The sequence below is a fragment of the Tupaia chinensis genome, unplaced genomic scaffold (assembly GCF_000334495.1).
Source record: "Tupaia chinensis unplaced genomic scaffold, TupChi_1.0 Scaffold000014_1, whole genome shotgun sequence".
NCBI classification, from domain to species: domain Eukaryota; kingdom Metazoa; phylum Chordata; class Mammalia; order Scandentia; family Tupaiidae; genus Tupaia; species Tupaia belangeri.
This window is the reverse complement of record NW_006159444.1, coordinates 7410491-7429630: the sequence shown is the minus strand read 5'-3', so window position 1 is coordinate 7429630 and position 19140 is coordinate 7410491. Positions and strand designations below refer to the sequence as shown.

At 51.8% G+C, this 19140-nt stretch overlaps 1 protein-coding gene across 1 annotated transcript in view; it reads right to left on the bottom strand.

The window, feature by feature from the left end:
* Positions 1-4218: 4218 nt before the first annotated feature.
* ZC3H12D (zinc finger CCCH-type containing 12D) overlaps positions 4219-19140 on the bottom strand; it is a 32176-nt gene continuing 17254 nt past the window's right edge. Inside the window, 4 exon segments of the mRNA XM_027769945.1 lie at positions 4219-5111; positions 6172-6278; positions 9462-9696; positions 17314-17453. Coding sequence (XP_027625746.1) covers positions 4267-5111; positions 6172-6278; positions 9462-9696; positions 17314-17453 — 1327 coding nt within the window. The 3' untranslated portion in view covers positions 4219-4266.

Here is a 19140-nt window from a genome sequence, read left to right as displayed (position 1 = left end):
AAAAAAAAACTGTCTAAAAAAAAGTATAAAAGTGACTAACTTGGGCCACCTCTCCAGACCTCATACTCTAGTGGAGACGCCCGTGTCCGTGTAAAACTGATAAAATGTGTGTGTTTTTCTCTTGCTAATCTAGCCTGCGTTGACTTGGTTCCTGGATTCAGCCTGGAGCGCCCATATAAAACCTCAGGGATGGGGGGCGGCAGGTGGCTCAGTGGGAAAGCGCTGGATCCCACAAGGCTGACTCCGTGGTTCAAGTCTGGGACCACACGTGTGCGCACATGCCCAAAATCCCAAGAGGAGAATGGAGGAAAGGGAAGGCCATTCCCCCACCTCCAGGGGGAGGAGGGGTTCGTGCCATCTCTCCTTGGCAAGTGCATGCGCCCTATGGCAACAATCTAAAACACAAACAAAAACCTTGAGGAGTGAAGGGATTATGCGTTCTCGCCCAGCTGAGTGTGTGGAACGACACCAGAGGGTCCTACCTTCTGGGGTTCTCGCACATGAGTTCGTGGTGCCTGAATTTTCTGAATAACAGTGTGTTTTGTTTAGCAAGGGCTTTTTTTTTTCCTGTTGCCGAGGTTATTAACTACAGAAGATTTAGAAAAACATACAGAGACGAAAAGTGAGAGCGGTCCCCTATAGTTATAGCCCGATCACCCAGATATACTCTGGTGATCTTCCACACATTCCTTTAGTTTTTTCTGTACATACAGTGTGCGCTTCCTGACAAAAAAGAAATCATTCAGTACATTCCTTTTTCATGACCTGCTGTTCTTTTTAATATAGGATCAACAGTTTCTACGCCATTAATGGCCTTCCAAATATTATCTTAAAACTTCATTTAATTCACTCCTCCTGGGTTTTCAGTGAAAAACTATTTCTCCCAGGCAACCACAGCAAATGGTCCCAAGTGCCATTGTCCTAAGGCGCCCTAACACATGCAGACAGATGGCAGGATCGCTTCTTCTTGCCCCCAGGTCATTGCTGCCACGTGACTTGTGTGACCAATGAAATAGGAGCAGCGATGACTCCCTGGCAGAAGCTCTGGGGGCCATTTTGCACATTTGAGGACACGCTTTTCCCGACTCAGGCCGCTTAAAGCTGGAGACAGCCTCCCTTGGCTGGGGTCTCTGCACGCACAGCCCCAGCCCACATGGGCGAGCAGCACACAGAGCAGGCTCCGCAGTCTCAGCCTCCGGTCCAGGGCTGTCCTGCATCTGTCCAATTTCAAGGTTGATGGACAAAACTGGTTAAGCCAGAATCCCAGCCGCCCGAGTATGCACGGCCTACTCAGGGAAGGCCAGCCTCAATGCAAGGGCAGAGTTCAATTCTGAACAAATAACAGCCAGAGCGAAGCCTCTACAAGGGTGCAGTGGAACCACCGAGAAGTGTTCAGCACCTGGAAGGATGGCTGAGAAGTCTGAGAAGGGAGTCTGGCTCACGGCGCAGGTGTAGGCTGGGGCCCGGCACCTACCCTAACCGCACATGGCCTTCTCTAGAGAGAGTGTGCGTCGGGCTCTGGCTCCTTTCACTCTGGGCATTGAGAATGTTCTCTCACTTGTCTTTCTGGTAATTTCATGAAGGCTGACTTCACGGGCGTGTGACCTATGCAGTTACACTGGACCCTGCACTTAGAAGGTTCAATACTCCACTTGGTTTAGTACTCCACTGTTACCATTTTGAAATTAACCATTTTGAACGCGGGACCTTGCATTTTAATTTTGCCCAGGGCCCCACAAATCAAGGAGCTGCTCTGGGCTCCATGCATCCTTCATGGTGGGATTGGCAATTCCAGTTCCCAGAACACCTTTTCCCATCAGCCCCTCTGTGTTTTCTCTGTTCCTTAGTGCCTCTTCTGCGGCTCATGTCCACCCTAAGGCCTTCTCCCCACCCACCACACACGTGTGCTTTTCTCTGGAGACAGGCAGCCTCTTGGCCTCATCCCAAGTGTACCCACAGCCACCGGAAGCTAGCTCATTGCTCCCATCTGGGTCCTCTGTAAAATCCAGGTTGGGGTGCATTTTATCTGGAACAATGCCCACAGGAGTGGCTTCTCTTACCTCTACCCGTGAGACCCCAACCTTCTCTAATTCTGCCTCAAAACACTTCCAGAAGCCAGAGGCCTCTGAGAAAGCTGCACCGGGGTAAGCAGACAGCTCTGGGTCCTCCGATTTGGGCAATGAAAACTCTGCTCAGGTTTAAACAAGATGACAGCTTTTATGAGACTATGTCACAGTTCTGGAAACTACGATGTAAAAAGCTGGGGAACAAGCGTGCAGCCTGTGCTCTGGGGAATGGTCTGCCGAACATCAGCAGCTTCTCCTGGGAAAGGTGGATCTAGTCCCCTCACCCATTCCAAGAAGAGAATAACACTGAATAGCAGCTGCCGAAACTGGCCATAACCCCAGTCTTCAAACCCACAATATTTAACATGAAAAATCAGTCTAGGGGGGAAGCCGATAGGAGAAACTGATGTTCAGTTGAACAATAAAGAGCCCAGGCGTGTTGACAGTGATTTATTTTGGAGCACAGTAACAGCTGTGCAACTACCAACATTTCATTTACCCATGCCTTCCAGGTTTTTGTGTCACAAAGACATACTATGACTTTGGAAGAATTCCAAAGGGGGATTATACTTGAAATGTCCCATTTCTTCACTTTTTTTTTTTTGATTTGTCTCAATTACAGTAAACCAAATAAAATAGCTTTACAGCTTACTAAAACTCAAACTTATCCTCAAAGGAAGCGGTTTAAACATTTCCAACTGGGAATCAGCAATACGGAGATTCCACATCAGGAAATAGACCAGGGGTACAGAGAGCAGCTCTAGGAGGAAGCATTTCTTGGCAAAAAGAAGACACGTGCACACACGCACTCACAGATACATCTGGAGGAAACCCAGTTTATCTAGAGTGCAGGTCCTCTTCAGATTAGGTCCCAAGATAAGGTAAAATTGTGGGTTCAGTGTCCTCTTTGGAAAAAGAAGATGAGGAACAGATCTGGCCCAAAGATTTGCTAACAATCTGTTTTTGTTTTTGTTTTTGTTTTTTTTGGAGAGGTTTTAGCTATAGGGCGTGTGCGCTCACCAGACATACAGAGAGAGACAGAGAGACAGAAAGCAGGAAATCACCCCCCAGGGGGGATGGTCACGCCGCCCTAGTAAGGGGTGATTTCTCACTTTTTTTTTTTCTCTCTGGCAAGTACCCACACCTTATGGCAAAAAACTAAACAAACAAACAAACAAAAAGATGAAAGGACAGGCCAGTCTATAAAATGGTGGTTAAAATGGCTGGATCCCACATGGCTCAGCCGGTGGTTCGAATCTCAATCTGCCAAAGTGGCTTCAGAAACATGCATGTTCATACCCAAAATCCCAAAAGGAGAGAGAGAGAGATGGAAAAGAAAAATTGCAGCATGTCCATACCCCACTGGGGTGCTTTCTCCTTTTCCTTCTCTCTCTGTTTCTCTCCAGCAAGTGCATGCACCCTCTGGCAAATAAAAAAATACAAAAGGCATCAGAGGAAGCCTAACGACCCTGTAGCTACACATGCAGCCTCATTAATCTGCAGTTTCCCTCTGCCTGCCAGACTGCGGGAAGCTTTCAGATGCTGGGGATGGGGCGCTGGTTTTCCACTGGGAGTTGCTTCACACTTGCCCTGAAGGGCCCACCTACCAAGTTCCCTAATGAATGGACGAGCCACAACCTGGAGTGCTGGCAGATAAAGGGAACAGGTGGAAGCCACCTGGTGATGCCAGGGTTCCCTCAGGATGCTAGGTCCACACACTGGCATTTCTCGCCCATTGCATGTGGGCGGGCCCTCTCTCCCCAAGTCAGATCTCTAAGAAACATGGTGGGGGAAAGTGGCAGTAATCCCCCGACTGAGATCCTCCCCGCGCTCTGCTGACCCGCCTGGAGGTTTCTCACCAATCTGGTTTAGCTGCGAGGCCTGGTTCAGAGGCATGGCCAGCCGGGAGTCTGTTGTGAAAACTGCCATGACCGATGGGTGAAAAAAAGAGAGGCTTTGGGCGAGCAAGGTGGGTGGGACCACAACAGAAATCACTTCTCCACAGACGTGGGTGGGGGCCTCCTCAGAGCAGCCCCAGCCCCAGTGGGGGTCCTCCAGCGCCACCGGGCGCCCCCCCCCGCCGATGACGATAAGGCATCTTTAAAGAAAGGGGCCCCACGTGGGCAGGAAGAGGTCCAGACCCGACCATGTGCCCAAGCGCAAGGCAAGCCTGTTCCTTGCGGTGGCGTGAACGAGGCCCTTAAGGCTTTCCAGCGGGTGATGCCCCAGCCCTTTGGCCTCTCTGCAGGAGGAGGATGAGGCTGGCGAGGTCGGAGAGCTTGGGGAACGCGGCCATCACGCGGTCCACCTGGGCGGACGGGAAGACGCTGCAGAGCACCGTGCGTGCCCGGGCGCGCGCCTCCGCCTCGCAAACGCAATTGCAGTCTGCGGCTGCGTACCCCGGAGGGTCCCCAAAGGCGCCGTCGCCCCAGGTCGGCTCCGCCCAGGAGGAACGGCCCCGAAAGCGATGGGAACTCTGTGGCGCGGTCCAAGAGTCGCTAGGTGGCCTGCTCAGGGGAAGCAGGTCAGCGTGCGGGTCCCCGGGACAGTGTCCGTCCTGCGGTAGGACCAGCGGGCCGAGCTGGGAGACGAGACCCTGCGGGCCGGGGAGGCCGGGCAGACCTGGCGCCGGCGCTTCGAGCCAGGGCGATCCTGGAGTGGCAGCTCGGCCCGCCCGCGGGGATGGCGAGATGGGCGCCCAGTCCCGACCGCATAGCCCGGATGGGAGGCTGCTGGTGGGGCCTGAGGGGCTCGGCTGGAGTGGCCCCGGGTCGTCGCTAAGAGTCAGCAGCGAGAAGCTCCCTCGCAGGGCCGCCAGATCCGCAGGCGGGCGCGCGGGAGGGAGGCCGTGCGCGCCGGAGTCGCGGGGACCTGGCCGGGTTCCTGCGGGGCCACCCCGGGCACTGGACTGCCACTGCTCCTAAGCACCCCGGCCCGGCCAGGCCAGCGTTTTGGCGCGGAGCTCATCCGCCACCGGCAGCTGCGCGTGGCGCGACCTCTCCGGGTGGTAGAACTTGCACTTGATGCCGTAGGTGCATTTCTTGCCTGGAAGGGGCAGAGAGGGCGCAGGGTGAGTTTGGGGCACCAAGAGGCGGTGCAACCGCGAAACGCTGGCTGCAGACTTCCTTGGAAGCCTCCCAGCAGGAGCCCAGATCCCCGCAGACTCCACAGCCACAGCGCCCTGAAAGTTCTCAGGATCAGTGTGCAAGACTGAGGTGGGGAGAAGTGCCCCGGGCTGGGGAAGGGTGCACCGATCACACCAAACCCCAGGTCAGCAGAGTGCCGGTCTGAGAACTGTTGACCAGGGACTGAGCCCAGGTCTCTGGATCCAGTGCCCTTTGCCTCCACTTCCGCAGGCACCCCTGGAGTAGGGTCAGCCTTGGAAATGGCAGTGCGGACTGGGTGCCCATGGCTGGGATCAAAGCCCCTGTGCACCTAGGTTTCCCCCACTGCCCACCTCCCTGCGCTGACCACTGCTTGCTCTGCCTGCGTGCTGTCCTAACAGAGGTGACTGAGTAAGGTCTGATCCTAACCCAGGCACTTTTGAGAGCAAAAGGGGTGGGACGGCCTCAATGAAGGGTGACTGAATCCTACTGAGAAATCACTCTGAAGGTCACCCAGGGCTTCAGTGAACTGTAAGCACAAAAGCCAAGACCTGGGGATGTTAGATACCTTGCCAAAGCAAGCTGTTGCAAGAGGTAGCTAGAAGGCTGGTCTCGCCAGGGGGTGGTGGGCCAACTCCTTAACTCAGCAGATGGCACTGACCAAGGCCCATAGGAGTAGAGGTGAGGGGACTGCAAGGCAGGGCAAGGACGATGTGCTGGGACCAGTGAAGAGACTGAGAGCCAGGAGCTGGGCCGTGCACGCCCCCGCTTCTCAGACACGCCATGCTGTGCGACTCCTGTATCTCATCCTCTGTCTCCCAGGCCAGGAAAGGCAGGCCAGAGAGGCTGCGTTACCTCTCCAGGGTCACACAACTGGTTAAAGGTAGAACTAGGGCTAGAACCCAGGTTGCTGGCCACCAGGCCAGGGCTTTCGACTGTGGTCTGTGCTGCTCCCATGCAAGGCCCTGAGGAGGGCCCACCGGACGTTGGGTGCTACCCACCATAGGGGCAGTGCTGGCCCGACGGCTCTGGGGGCTGTGGCTTCCTGCTCAGGAAGTTGCTCAGGGAGGGTCCGCGGCGGCCCAGGGGGTCGTCAGGAGGCATGAATCTGGAAAGTAAGCACAGGGGGCACTGCGGGACCGACTGAGACCTGCCACCAGCACCTGTACGGGAGGAGCAGGCCCAAGTGCCCAGCAGCATGGGCTCTGGTCCCAGCAGCTCAAAGCAGCAAATACTCCCTTCACACCAAGTCCCGCAGAGCACAGCACAGTCCGGGCCTCTAAGGAGCTTCTCCTGCTTCAAGTCAGCAGGGTGGGGGTCACCCAGCCACCTGCTAAACATGCATTTTTACCAACCCTTGACGTGGTGATTAAGTTGCTGGATCACACATGGCTGATTGCTCAGTTCAAGTCCCGGACCTGGGAGCTTAAAAATCTTGCCGGGTACATGTGCCCAGTGTCCCAAGAGGAGAATGGAGGATAGGGGCCGTGGCATAGCCACCCCCTGAGGGGTGATTTCTTGCTTTCCCTCTCTCTCTGTCACTCTCTCTGGTGAAGGCGTGTGCCCTATAGCAAACACTAACACAAAACAAAACGCAGTGCGTTCTCGACTTTACATTAGACCTGCTGCTTTCCCTCTCTCTCTGTCACTCTCTCTGGTGAAGGCGTGTGCCCTATAGCAAACACTAACACAAAACGCAGTGCGTTCTCGACTTTACACTAGACCTGCTTACTTAGACTCTCCTCTGTTCAGGAGTCTGTATTCTGACGACTTCCTGGGTGACTTTTATCCATGAAAACAGAAGCGAAATTACTCCAGAGTGCCCCTGGCTCCTACCCTGGAAATAAGCAGCTGAATCCTCCGCGGGGTTAACAAACACCTCCCAGGAGGCTTCCGCGTGTGTAGCACCCCAAGGTTTAGGTCCCATTCCTCCCAGGTCTCACCCCATGCCAAACACAGGTCTGGCCATGCTGCGAATGATCAGTGTGAGAGGGTCCGCAGTCCCAGCAGTGACCCGGGGAAGCCGCAGGTCCCAGGCACTGCCTGCCAGCAGGGCCCCATCTCAGACATGGTCTCCTCCTCTGTGGCAGGCCCTGGGGTTGGGTTCGGATCCAGCTTCCAGGCCCTGACTCCAGACAAGTGGTTCTCTGACACCCCTGCCGGCCCTGTCCACCCTGCCTCTGAGTCCTGCAAAGGAAGGGGTGCTCGCCCAGGGTGCTGAGGGCCCAGAGGGGAAACAAGGGTCCTTGGGGGAGAACCCTTCTCAGCAGCGAGCCCTGCTTTCTGATACGAACACGTCTGTTCCCAGAGGGCACTTCAGGCCTACAACGGTTCTGTGGGAGGGGCTGTGTCCTCTGGGAGGGAAAGGGGCTATTTCTGTGGGTTGGTATCCCTGAAGGTCAGAGTGGTCTGAAGTCCCTTCCCACAGAGAGCTGGGCCATCCCTCGTCAGGCACAGCCTCCAGGGCTGGCTGTAGCTCCACGGCGGCTTCTGGGAGCTGGGCGTGGGCCAGCACTCTGGGAGCTGCACGCTGCAGTTAGTACGAGTTCCCTGTGGACGTGTCTGGGTCACTGGGGCGGGTGCCCTCGCTCCCGGGCAGCTGGGGGACTGTCTGGCAGGCTCTTAGCAGAGGCCAGGGCTCCAAAGGGACTTGGCCCAGGCCCCAGGCTGTCGCCAGGCCAGAGGCAGCCGTGACCCACAGACCTCAGCGAGGTTTTCTGGAACCCATGGTTACCAGACTTGCCAGGTTCCTCCAGCTGGACCGTGAGAGCCACTGGCCGTGTGTATCCAGAAGTGACGAGGGGTAACCGCAGAGCGACAGCTGCCAGCATCTGCCTGGGGCTCCAGAGGGCATCTCCTCCTCAGTGGTGGGGACGGCAGTGCCGCCTGTGGCACCACGGCTTGGCCTAGCCCAGGAATGACTGCTCCTCTCTGGGTGAGTCTGATCCTCACCGCGTTCTCAGGGGTAACCGCTAATCCCTTGTGGAGAACGCGCAGTGCAGGGAAGTTGAGTGGTTCTCCCACGACACACAGTTGGTCGGCCGCAGGGCCTCTGTTGGAGCCCTCCCTGGCAGGCTCTGAAGCCCCGCTCTGCCCACAGTACCCACTGGGTCCCTGTGTGAAGGCCCTGGGAATGGCCGCAGTGCCTCCTCCTCTCTCCCCAGGGCCTCCGCCAGCAGCCCCTCATTCTAGCACTCCCTCACTCCTTTGTGCCTCTACGGCATGTCGCTACTGTCACTATTGTGTGCTAGGCATGCTGAGGACATGGCATCGTGTCCCCTCAGGCACCACAGATGCAGCCCATGTCTCAGAGCTGGGGAGGTCATCTCAGACCACACCCTGAAGAGCCACTCAGATGGCCCAAGTGCGGGCCACACTCTTCCAGCTGAAACGGAAGTCAGAATGGAATGACATCCAGCCTCTGTGCCCGAGCCACCTTGTCCCCACATCCACCCTGCCAGGTGCCAGGCACTACCCTCAGCACCCCGAACAAGGTTGCTCTCTACCCTCGAGGGGTCACGGCCCTCCTGCCGCACTGCCATGTGCTTTGTGCCTCCCCTCAGGTCCCTCCGAGCCCCCAGTCACACGCAGTTGTTGGTCCAGGGTGGGCCTGACCCAGGGGAACCCATCTAGGGCCAAATGGACCAGCCAGGTTCTCTGGAACATTTCCACTGAGAGGTGGAGACAGTTCCAGGCAGGTTAAGAACTTACAACCCAGGACCAGCAGGTGGTTTGGTGGGTAAGGTGCTGGACTCCCACATGGCCAACCACAGCGAGAGTCCTGGACCTGGCGGCTGGCTTTCTCACTTTCCTTCTCTCTCTGACTCTGTCTCACTCTCTCTGGTAAGCACTTGTGCCTTGTAGAAAATTTAAAAATAACAGTAATAAACAAAATTAAATAAATAAGTGAATGGTTAAATATATATAGCCCCAAATAAGAGATTCTGCTGCCCCTAATTATAATTCAACCTTTTTTTAAAAAGCAGAAATAGGAAATAGTGAAATTCAGATGTTCCCCATTAATGGCTATTTCAATGCTCTTATTTACAGTATACATCTAAATCAAAACAACACGAGTTACGATGTCCTGGGTGTGAGCTCGGCCTGCGTGCTGGGCCACTGGTGGTGAGTCAGACGTGGCCAGGGAACGGCACGGCCAGGGGTGCTCCAGCCCAGCACGGAAAGGTCTCACAGAGAAAGCCAGCAGGAAAGGGAGGCGACCCCAAGAGACAGAGACACCCTGGGGCGCCCAGCCCCCAGTCCCTGCACGGGCACCCCGCTTGGCCCCTACCGGTCATTGACGAAGGAGAACATGAGCAGCCTCTGCTCGATGAACCACTTCCACTCGGGGTTCTCGCTCTGCAGGTCGCGGTAGTTGTCGTTGGAGACGATGACACCGTCCTGCTCGTAGGCCACCTTGACGATGTAGCGGTCATCATAGCAAACCACCCGCTTGCCGCTCACCTTGCGGGAGGGCGTGTACACCAGCACCGCCTGCCGCTCCAGCTCCTCCAGCACTTGCTGCTCTGGGGGCCAGGGAAAGACGCGCGGAACCACTTTCAGGAAGGAAGGCCCCTGCCTTGGGAATCACCCAGAAGCTTCCCAGGGGTCCTCTCGGAGCCACCTCCACCTCTGCAGCCAGTCAGCAGGGAGGTTTCGAGGGGAAGGAAAGCCACGGCTCTGTAACATCACGTTCACCGTTTTCACTAGGCCCATGTCTGGAGGGCACATCCTATCACAGGTATGCAGAGGATGGCACCCAACAAGGGACAGTCACGTGATAAGGACAATTTCCGCTGCGACTCTTGTCCTTTTGAGGGTTACATGCCCAGCATCGTAGCCACGGGGTCTGCTTCTGGAGAAAGACAATGCTCTTTTCACTGGAACCCTGGTCATGCCCAGCGATGACTGGGACCCTTGCCTCTTCCTGGAAGGCTCCTACAGGGGCTCTTATCTGGGAACCAGGGCTCCTTCTCCCCCACCCTGCAGGACTCTGCTGCAGATACCTTTGGGGTGGGGCATCCTGAAACTGACAGCTCTGGGGGACTCAAGACTATAGATAGGAAGAGTCCAGAATTGAGAATCTGCAGCCTGGGCCACATGGTGGTTAAGGTGGCTGGATCCCACACAGCCAACTGCACAGCTTGAGTCTCAGACCTGGTGGCTTGAAAAACACAAGGTGTGTGTGTGTGCGTGCGCGCGTGCGCGCTTTCCCAAAATCTTGAGAGGAGAATGAAGAAGGGACTGCAGCACAGCCCCAAAACCACTACCTGGGGAGTGATGTCACACTCTCTCTCTCTCTCTCTCTCTCTCTCGCAAGGGCATGTGCCCTATAGCAAAAAAAAATTTTTTAAATAATCTACAGTCAAGCTACCCCATGGCACAGCAGTTAAGAGAACCAAATCACATAGATGAGTATGGTTCAAATCTTATCCCCAGCAGTTTGAAAACACACTAGGGGGCCAGCAGGTGCTGTGGTGGTTAAGGGCACCGGACTCCCACATGGCCAGCTGTGGTTCGAGTCCCGGACCTGGCTGCTGCTTTCTCACTCTCCATCTCTTTCCTTCTTTTCTTTTCTTTTCTTTTCTTTTCTTTTCTTTTCTTTCTTTCTTTCTTTCTTTCTTTCTTTCTTTCTTTCTTTCTTTCTTTCTCGCTCTCGCCCTCTCTTTCTCTGGTCAAATTAAAATAAATAAACAAAGTTAAATAAAATAATTCCTTAAAAAGAAAAAAGAAAGAAAGTTCTTCCTCCTGCTAAGCTGAAAGCTGCTTCACTTAGAAACAAACACCACACCAGGTGCATGTGCATGCACGCCCAAAACACCCATCTGATGAGGAGGAAAGATTGCAGCATGGCCGTGCCCTGTATTACCCTGCCTCCTCTCTCTCTCTCTCTCTCTCTCTCTCTCCCCACCCCCATGTACATTGCTCTAGCAATTAAAAAATAATAATAAGTTAACCCAAGTTTCAGAAGATTGAGCTCATAATTCCCTCACTTTAAAACTATGGATTATGAGGTCCATTTTCCATGTGGTTACACACCAGACTTCACTTCAGTGGAACTGCACTGTACTTCAAGTACACTATACTTTTGCAACTTGCTTTTTTCATTTACCACTGCGTTTGTGAGGTGGAGTCATGCTGATGCGCTCCTTGCTGTTAGTTTAGCCCAAAAGTCCAAGGGCCTCCCTAGGGTGTGTCCTAAGAGTGGGCGTTGCTAAGATACAGGGAACGGCGTTTTACAAGATGAGGCAAGATTGTTTCTCTGGGTGGTTATACCAAATTACATACCCAGCACGGTGTTCGAGACCACTTGCCTCGGCATTTTTAGGCTTTTATTTTGGGAGAAGTTTTCGCTATAGGGCGTGTGCGCTCGCCAGACAGACAGAGAGAAACATAGAGACAGAAAGCAAGAAATCACCCCACCATTCTCCTCTCAAGATCTTGAGCATGCACGCACACGTGCCCGGTGTGAGTTTTAAGCCACCAGGTCCGGGACGCGGACCGCGGTCGACTATATGGGAGTCCAACGACATAGCCATTACACTAACTGCTGGTTCCTGGCACTTTTAGGCTTTTAAATTTGTCAGTCCATGATATAAAATGATTTTTTTTTGAGTTGGTTTTTTTTTTTTGAGTTTTTTTTTTTTTTTGCTATAGGGCACGTGCGTTCGCCAGAAAGAGAGAGACAGAGAGACAGAAAGCAAGAAATCACCCCCCAGGGGGGATGGCCATGCCGCAATCTCTTCTCCTCCATTCTCCTCTCAGGATCTTGGGCATGCACGCATATGCGCCTGGCATGAGTTTAAGCCACCAGGTCCAGGACTCGAACCATGGTCGACTACATGGGAGTCTAGCGACATAGCCATTATGCTAACTGCTGGTCCCTAATATGATCTTTTATGTTAGATTTAGTTTGCATTTCTCTGGTTACTAATGAAATTGAGCATTTTTTCACATATTTATTGGCCGTTTATGTTTTTTCCTCTAGAAAATTTTATTCATGCTTTAGCCCACCTTTCTATGGGTTCACTGTCTCTGTCCCATTAATTTGGAGAAGTTCTCTGTAGACTCTGGACAGCACTCCCTCGTCAGTAACGTGTGATGTGTAGCCTCCTGCAGTTGGAAGCTTGTCTTTTCTTCTCTATGGTTTTGTGGTATCTATTGATGAATAGACGCTTTCATTTTTTAATTATTATATAGCTATACACACACATACATATATACACATATATATATATACACACACACACACATATTGGATTATTGGAAAAGTCATGACATATTTTTTCTATGCAAAAATGCATCATGACTTTTCCAATGACCCAACTTTTTATTTGTCATTTTTTATTTTTTGCTGTGTGGAATGTGTGCTCGCCAGAGAGACAGAGATAGAGAAGGAAAGTGAGAAACCCCCTCTTTCTGGGGGAATGGCCATGTGGCAGTCCCTTCTCTTCCAGTATCATCTTGGGATTTGGGACCTACGTGCACAGGAGCCCAGCATGGTTTTCAAGCCACTGGGTCTAGGACTCAAACTGCAGAGTCAGCCATGTGGGATCCAGAGCCTTAATCACCACACCACCTGCTGTCCTCCATATTATCATTATTTTTTTAATTGTCAGAGGAGGGTATGTGTGCTTACCAGAGAGATAGAGAGACAGAGAAAGAGAGATGAAGAGACAAAGAAAGAAGTGAAGAAAGTACCGCCCAGGGAGATGTGGTCACACCCCAATTCCCTCTCCTCCTTCTCGGCATGCTGTTGGGGTCTGGGGCACACACGCACATGTGCCCAACACATTCTCCAAGTCACCAGGGCTGGGATTTGAACGGTGACTAGCCATGTGGATCCAGTGCCCTAGATTATAGGGTTGGGCCCAGTTTTTATTTTCATGCAGTCAGACTTATTCATCTTTTCTCTGTAGACTGGCACTTACTTTGACTTCTTTAAAAATTCTCCCCCCTGGCCAGCAGGTGGCATGGAGGTTTAAGCCAGTTGAATTCTACATGACCAACTGTACAGTTCGAGTTCTGGACCCGGCAGCTGGAAAGACACACCAGGTTCATGTGCATGCCTAAAACTCCATGCGGAGAATGGAGAAGGGAATGCAGAGTGGCTACCCCCTTGGAGGGCCCTTCTCACTCTCTCGCTCTGGCTTTCTCCCCACAGCAAACACAAATGCCCCAGGGAAAACAACCACCACAGATATTGTTTTCCCTATTCTTTGCCCATATTACATTTAAATATTACACAACAATTTTTAAATTTTTTTTGAGAGATTTTTGCTATAAAGCACATGTACTCACTGGGAGAAACAGAGAAAGAAAGACAGAAAGTGAGAAATCACCCCCCACCCCAGGGGGGATGGCCACACTTTAATCCTTTATCCTCCATCCTCTTTTTGAGATTTTGGGCGCACACACACACACACACACACACACACACACACAGCATGAGTTTTAAGCTGCCGGATCCGGGACTCAGACTGTAGTCAACTATGTGGGAGTCCAGCGACATAACCATTATGCCATCTGCTGGTCCCCAATATTACACAACTATTAAAAGCCACCATTCTTTTTTTAAAAAAAATTATTTATTTTATTCTATTTAGTTAGTTTGACCAGGAAGAGAGTAAGGGAAAGTGAAAAAGCAAGCTACCAGGTCAGAGACACAAACTAGCCGGCCATGTGAGAATCCAGCACCTCGGCTGCCATATCACCTGCCAGCTCCGGAAGCCACCATTCTTCATATGTAGACCACAGAGAATTATTTGGAGCAACAGGTTCATTATGGAGAATTGAACACAAGTATTTATCCCTCCTCCTTCTAGTGAATCCCACTGAGATGACGGTAAAGGAGGATGCAGGGAGATCCATGCTCGCAGTAAAAGTGAGCTTGGGGATAGCAGACCTGGATTTTGGCAGATTTTTGGAAAACAGAAAACAGACAGGACCACACTGATTCCACAGCCACGAGGGAGCCAGAGCCCAGAAAGCCTGCAGAAGCTGATGAGGAGGTGAGAGGCTCTTCCTGTGAGGGTCCCGAGCTACAGGCGGTGGGGAGGGGCAGGGAGGGATGCCGCAGTCAGGTGGCCAAGGGTAAGACCTCTGCTGCTGTCCTGCCCCACCGCTGGGAAGAAAGCAGAGACACATCTAAGAAGGAGGAGCCTCCCCTGCAGCGGTTGACCACCTGGAGCAAAACCATGGCCATTTGGACACCAGCTATGCGGAAGGTAGCAGCGCTCCCTGCCTGCCCCCTGCCAGATATGTCAAGGTAAAAACCACCAGTCAGCATGAGGGGGCAGCTGTGCCAGCACGCCACAGGGCCACGTGCTAGGAGAGAAACCCTGTGGCAACTGCGTGGATTACACTCGGTCCGTCTAGTTCTTCATTCACAATAATCAGTTATCTTTTGTCTTTTTTTTTTTTTTTTAATTACCAAAGGGCACAAGAGCTGGACAGAGAGAGGCAGGGAGACAGAGAATGAGAGGAAGAGGAGAAAGTACACACACTACCCTCCCGATGGGACATGGTTACACAGCAATCTCTTCTTCTCCATCTCTCCACCCCATCAGGACATGGGACATGCATACACCCATGCACGTGTTTCTCAAGCCACCAGGGCCAGGATTCAAATGATTGGCCCTGTGGGATCCAGCTCCCTTAACCACTAGGCTATGGGGCCACCCCCACAGTAAACACTTCTGAGAGGAAAACCTAACAGCCCTAAAGGGGGGAAGGGGTAAGAGAAAGAGAACTGACCCCCAAACAAATAGATAGGATTTATGGTAAAAATTGAGAGAAATTTTTTGAAAGTCTCTATCAGGATAGAGATACTCAAGAAGATGCTGTACCTGTAATTCAAGAATAGCCTTTTATTGAAGGAGAAAACAGATAATAAGAGAGGGAACATGAATCAATGGGTAATTATTAATAGAATTTTTTTTGAGAGAGAGATTTTTGCTACAGGGCGCATACACTGCTGGAAAGGCAGAGACAGAGAGACAGAAGCGAGAAATCACCCCCCCAGGGGGGATGGCCATGCTGCAATCCCTTCTCCATTCTCCCTTCGGGATTTAGAGCACACAGGCACACATGCCTGGTGTGAGTTTTTTTAAGTTGCCGAGTCTGGGATTCAAACTGTGGTTAATGATGTGGGACTCCAACGATGTAGCCATTATGCCACCTGCTGGTCCCAACAATTGATAGAATTTTTAAAAACCCAAAACAAAGACCTTTGCTTAAAAGGCTGGAAGAAAAGTCAAGGAAACCTCCAGAATCACCGAGAGGTCAGCCCTACCAAGGTCGACACCGCTGACACAGCTGAAACAGTGCCAACAACGCTTAGCATCTGCCTTCCTGTCATAGAAAGCTGAACAGCAAATCAAATAAAACCTGTCTGTTTAGACCACAGTGTTCTAATATGTTTTTTTTTTTTTGAGAGGTTTTTGCTATAGAGTACGTGTGCTGTCCAGAAAGACAGAGACAGAGAGATAGAAAGTAAGAAATTACCCTCCAGGGGGATGGCCACGCTGCAATCCCTTCTCCTCCATTCTCCTATCGGGACCTTGGGCATGCACATATGCACCCAGCGTGAATTTAAGACACTGAGTCCGGGACTCAAACCATGGTTGATTACATGGGAGTCCACCAACATAGCCGATACACCATCTGCTGCTCCCATTGATCTAATATTTGTAGGTTAATACATTACTAGCTGATTAAGGAATCAGAAATAATGAAAAGCCAGCTGGTGGCATGGTGGTTGAGGCAGCTAGATTCCACATGACTGATTACATGCTTGGAGTCCTGGACCAGATGGTCCGAAAAACATGCCAGGCACATTAGCGTGTGTGCCCAAAATCCCTAGAGGGGAAGGGAAAAGAAGGGACTGCAATGTGGCTATCCTCTTTAGGGGGTGCCCACTCACTTTCCCTCTTTGCTGTCTATCTCTCCAGTGAGCACACGTGTGCTACAGCAAAACTAAAAAATATATATATATATAATAAAAAATTAAAGAGGAGCCAGTAGGTGGTATGGTGGTTAAAGGCACTGGACTCCCACATGGCCAACCATGGTTCAAGTCCTGGATCTGGTGGCTTGCTTTCTCACCTTTCCTCTCTCTTTCTTTGTCTTTCTGGAAAATAATATTAACAAATAAAGTTAAATAAAATAATTCTTTAAAAAATAAAGAAAAAAATAAAGAATTCTCTGTCTCAGTTTCCTGTTTTCTCTCTCTCATTTTTTTAGATTTTTGCTATAGGGCATGTGCGCGTGACAGAGACAGAGACAGAAAGTAAGAAAGCGCCACCTGGGGCAATGGCCATGCTGCAATCCCTTCTCCTCCATTCTCTTCTCAGGATTTTGGGCACACATGCCCACATACCAAGCATGAGTTTTAAGCTGCTGGGTCCAGGACTCAAACTGCAGTTGACTACCTGGGAGTCCAGCAATGTAACCATTACGCCATCTGCTGGTCCCTCTCTCTTTTTTTAACTATGAGATCAGACTAGGTGTTTTTGGTTTTTTGGTTTTTTTTTTTTTTTTTTTAAGAGAGATTTTTTTGCTATAGGGTGCATGCGCTCACCAGACAGAGAGAGACATAGAGACGGAAAGCGAGAAATCACCCCCCAGGGGGGATGGTCACGCCGCAATCCCTTCTCCTCCATTCTCCTCTCGGGATCTTGGGCACGCACGCACACGTGCCCGGTGTAAGTTTTAAGCCACCGGGTCTGGGACGTGAACTGCAGTCGACTATGTGGGAGTCCAGCGACATAGCCATTACGCTAACTGCTGGTTCCCCACAGACTAGGTGTTTAATATGTATATCAAGTATCTCTTTTAGCTCCTGAATACTACTGGGGTGGGACGCAGATCCAACTTCTTCAGAGTGTTAAAGTTGTGACACAATAATCATCTACACTGAAAGATCGTTCATTCATCTACTTGACAACTTAGTGAGCACCTCCCATGCTCCAGGAATGGTGGAGCGCCAGGAGGAGGGCAGGCAAAGTTCGCAGTCGGCACCCTCATGGGCTTCCAGACAGCGAGGAGGACAGACAGCTTTGCACTGACAACCAATGGAGAACTGTCACCATGAGCAGTGCAGCCACAGACAGGCACAATCCCAGTACCCTGAGCATATATACCTCTGATAGGGCTGTCAGATCTTGGTGGTTCTTTCCTCCAGGATGGGACAAAAACCTTGATGGAGGTGTGTCCTCTGTCCCTGAACCAGTCCACAGCCAGCTGGATTCCCCGGCAGGAAAAGACTTCTTTATTTCCATGGCTACAAAGAGAAAGCACAGAAATCTGTAGAAACACAGACCAGGTCCCCTAAGAGTGATTTGACCCATGACTATCCTCAATCGGGCAGATCTGCACAGGCTACACACCTGCACAGAACCATCTGGCTAAGAGAAGTCAGGAGAGGGTGTCAAGGGACCAGCAGGTGGTGTAATGGTTACATTGCTGGACTCCCAAATAATCCACCCCAGTTCAAGTCCTGGACCCGGCTGCTTAATATGCCGAGCATGTATATATGTGTGCTCAAGATCCCAAGAGGAAAATGGAGGAGAAATGACTGTGGCATGGCCATCTCCCCGGTGGGTGATTTCTCGCTTTCCGTCTCTTTCTCCAGCAAGTGCACACACCCCACACCCTATAGCAAAAATCTCTCTCTTAAAAAAAAAAAAAAAGGAGAGGGTGTCGTGCTCCAGAGGAAAACAAGGCAAGGATGAACAGACAAGACCTGCTCTGACTGAAGTCGATAGGATCGAAGGAGGAGGACGAGGGTAGCTGGCTGCAGCATTACTCTCACCCTCAGAGACGGTTGCACATGTGTTATGGGGTCTCCCAAATCCAAGCGAGAGGCTGTGCCCCACGATCCCACTGAAGACATCAGTGGAGGCAACAGGAGGGGAGGCAGGACCTTTGCAGGCCTCACTGAAGACACTTTCCTTTCTCCTACGAGGAATGAGAAGCCCTGGAAGGATTTAAGATGGGACGTGATGTGGGATGTGCTCCATGTGATGTGGTAATGTATGTTTCACGAAGCTCATTCTGGCAGCACAGAGGGCCCTAATTTGGAAGGACAAAAGAGCAGGGGCAGGGTACCACTGAAGCAGCTGCCATCATCAAAGCAAAAATGGATGGTGGCTGGGGCGAGCGGGTGACGCGGTGGTTCAGGAACGGGATCCAGCTATGCAGTTCAATTCCCACACCCAGCGGCTGCGTGTGCGTGTGCGTGTGCCTGTGCATGCCCAGAATTTTGAGAGGAGAATGGAGGAGAAGAGATTGCAGTACGGCCATCAACCCTGGGAGCGATTCTCACTTGCCCTCACTCTGTGTCTCTCTCCAGTGAGCACACGTGCCCTATGGCAAAAACCTTAAAAAAAAAAAAAAAAAAAAAGGCAGTGTCAGGAACTAAGCTGGTGGAGGTGGATGAGGGATGAGGTAGAAGAGTGGGTGAACTTCAGAGGTCTTTAGAATTTTCTCTCATGAGGGAAATCAAATGTTTAGGAAACGGCCAAGGCTAGAGGAGAGTGCTGAGGACAGACAGAAAGGATCTATCCAAGCAGCAGGAAGAAAACCAGAAGGGGCTGTGTTAGAAGCCAAGGGGAGGAGGCAAATGTGGGTCCAGGTGACCAGCGAAGCCTGAAGACATTCTGGGGTCTGTCATGGAGACAGTGGTGTTTTGCTGGAAAAGGAGGCAGATTCAAGATATTGAGGGCAAAACCCACTGGGCCTGGCCACGGATAGAGCCTGCCCTTGAGATGAGCTCACCTCGCCCAGCCTCCACCCGGGCCCTGCACTCCCATCAGCCCTTTATCCTGTAGGCACCTCCCTCTACTCCCACCACAGCCGCTGCACGGCCACTCCCCCACCTCTCTAAAGGGGTCCATTCTTCCTCCTCCTCCAGAGCTCGGCTTCATCTTTGCTTCCTGAGGAGGGTGTCCCCGTGACAAGTTCTTGCT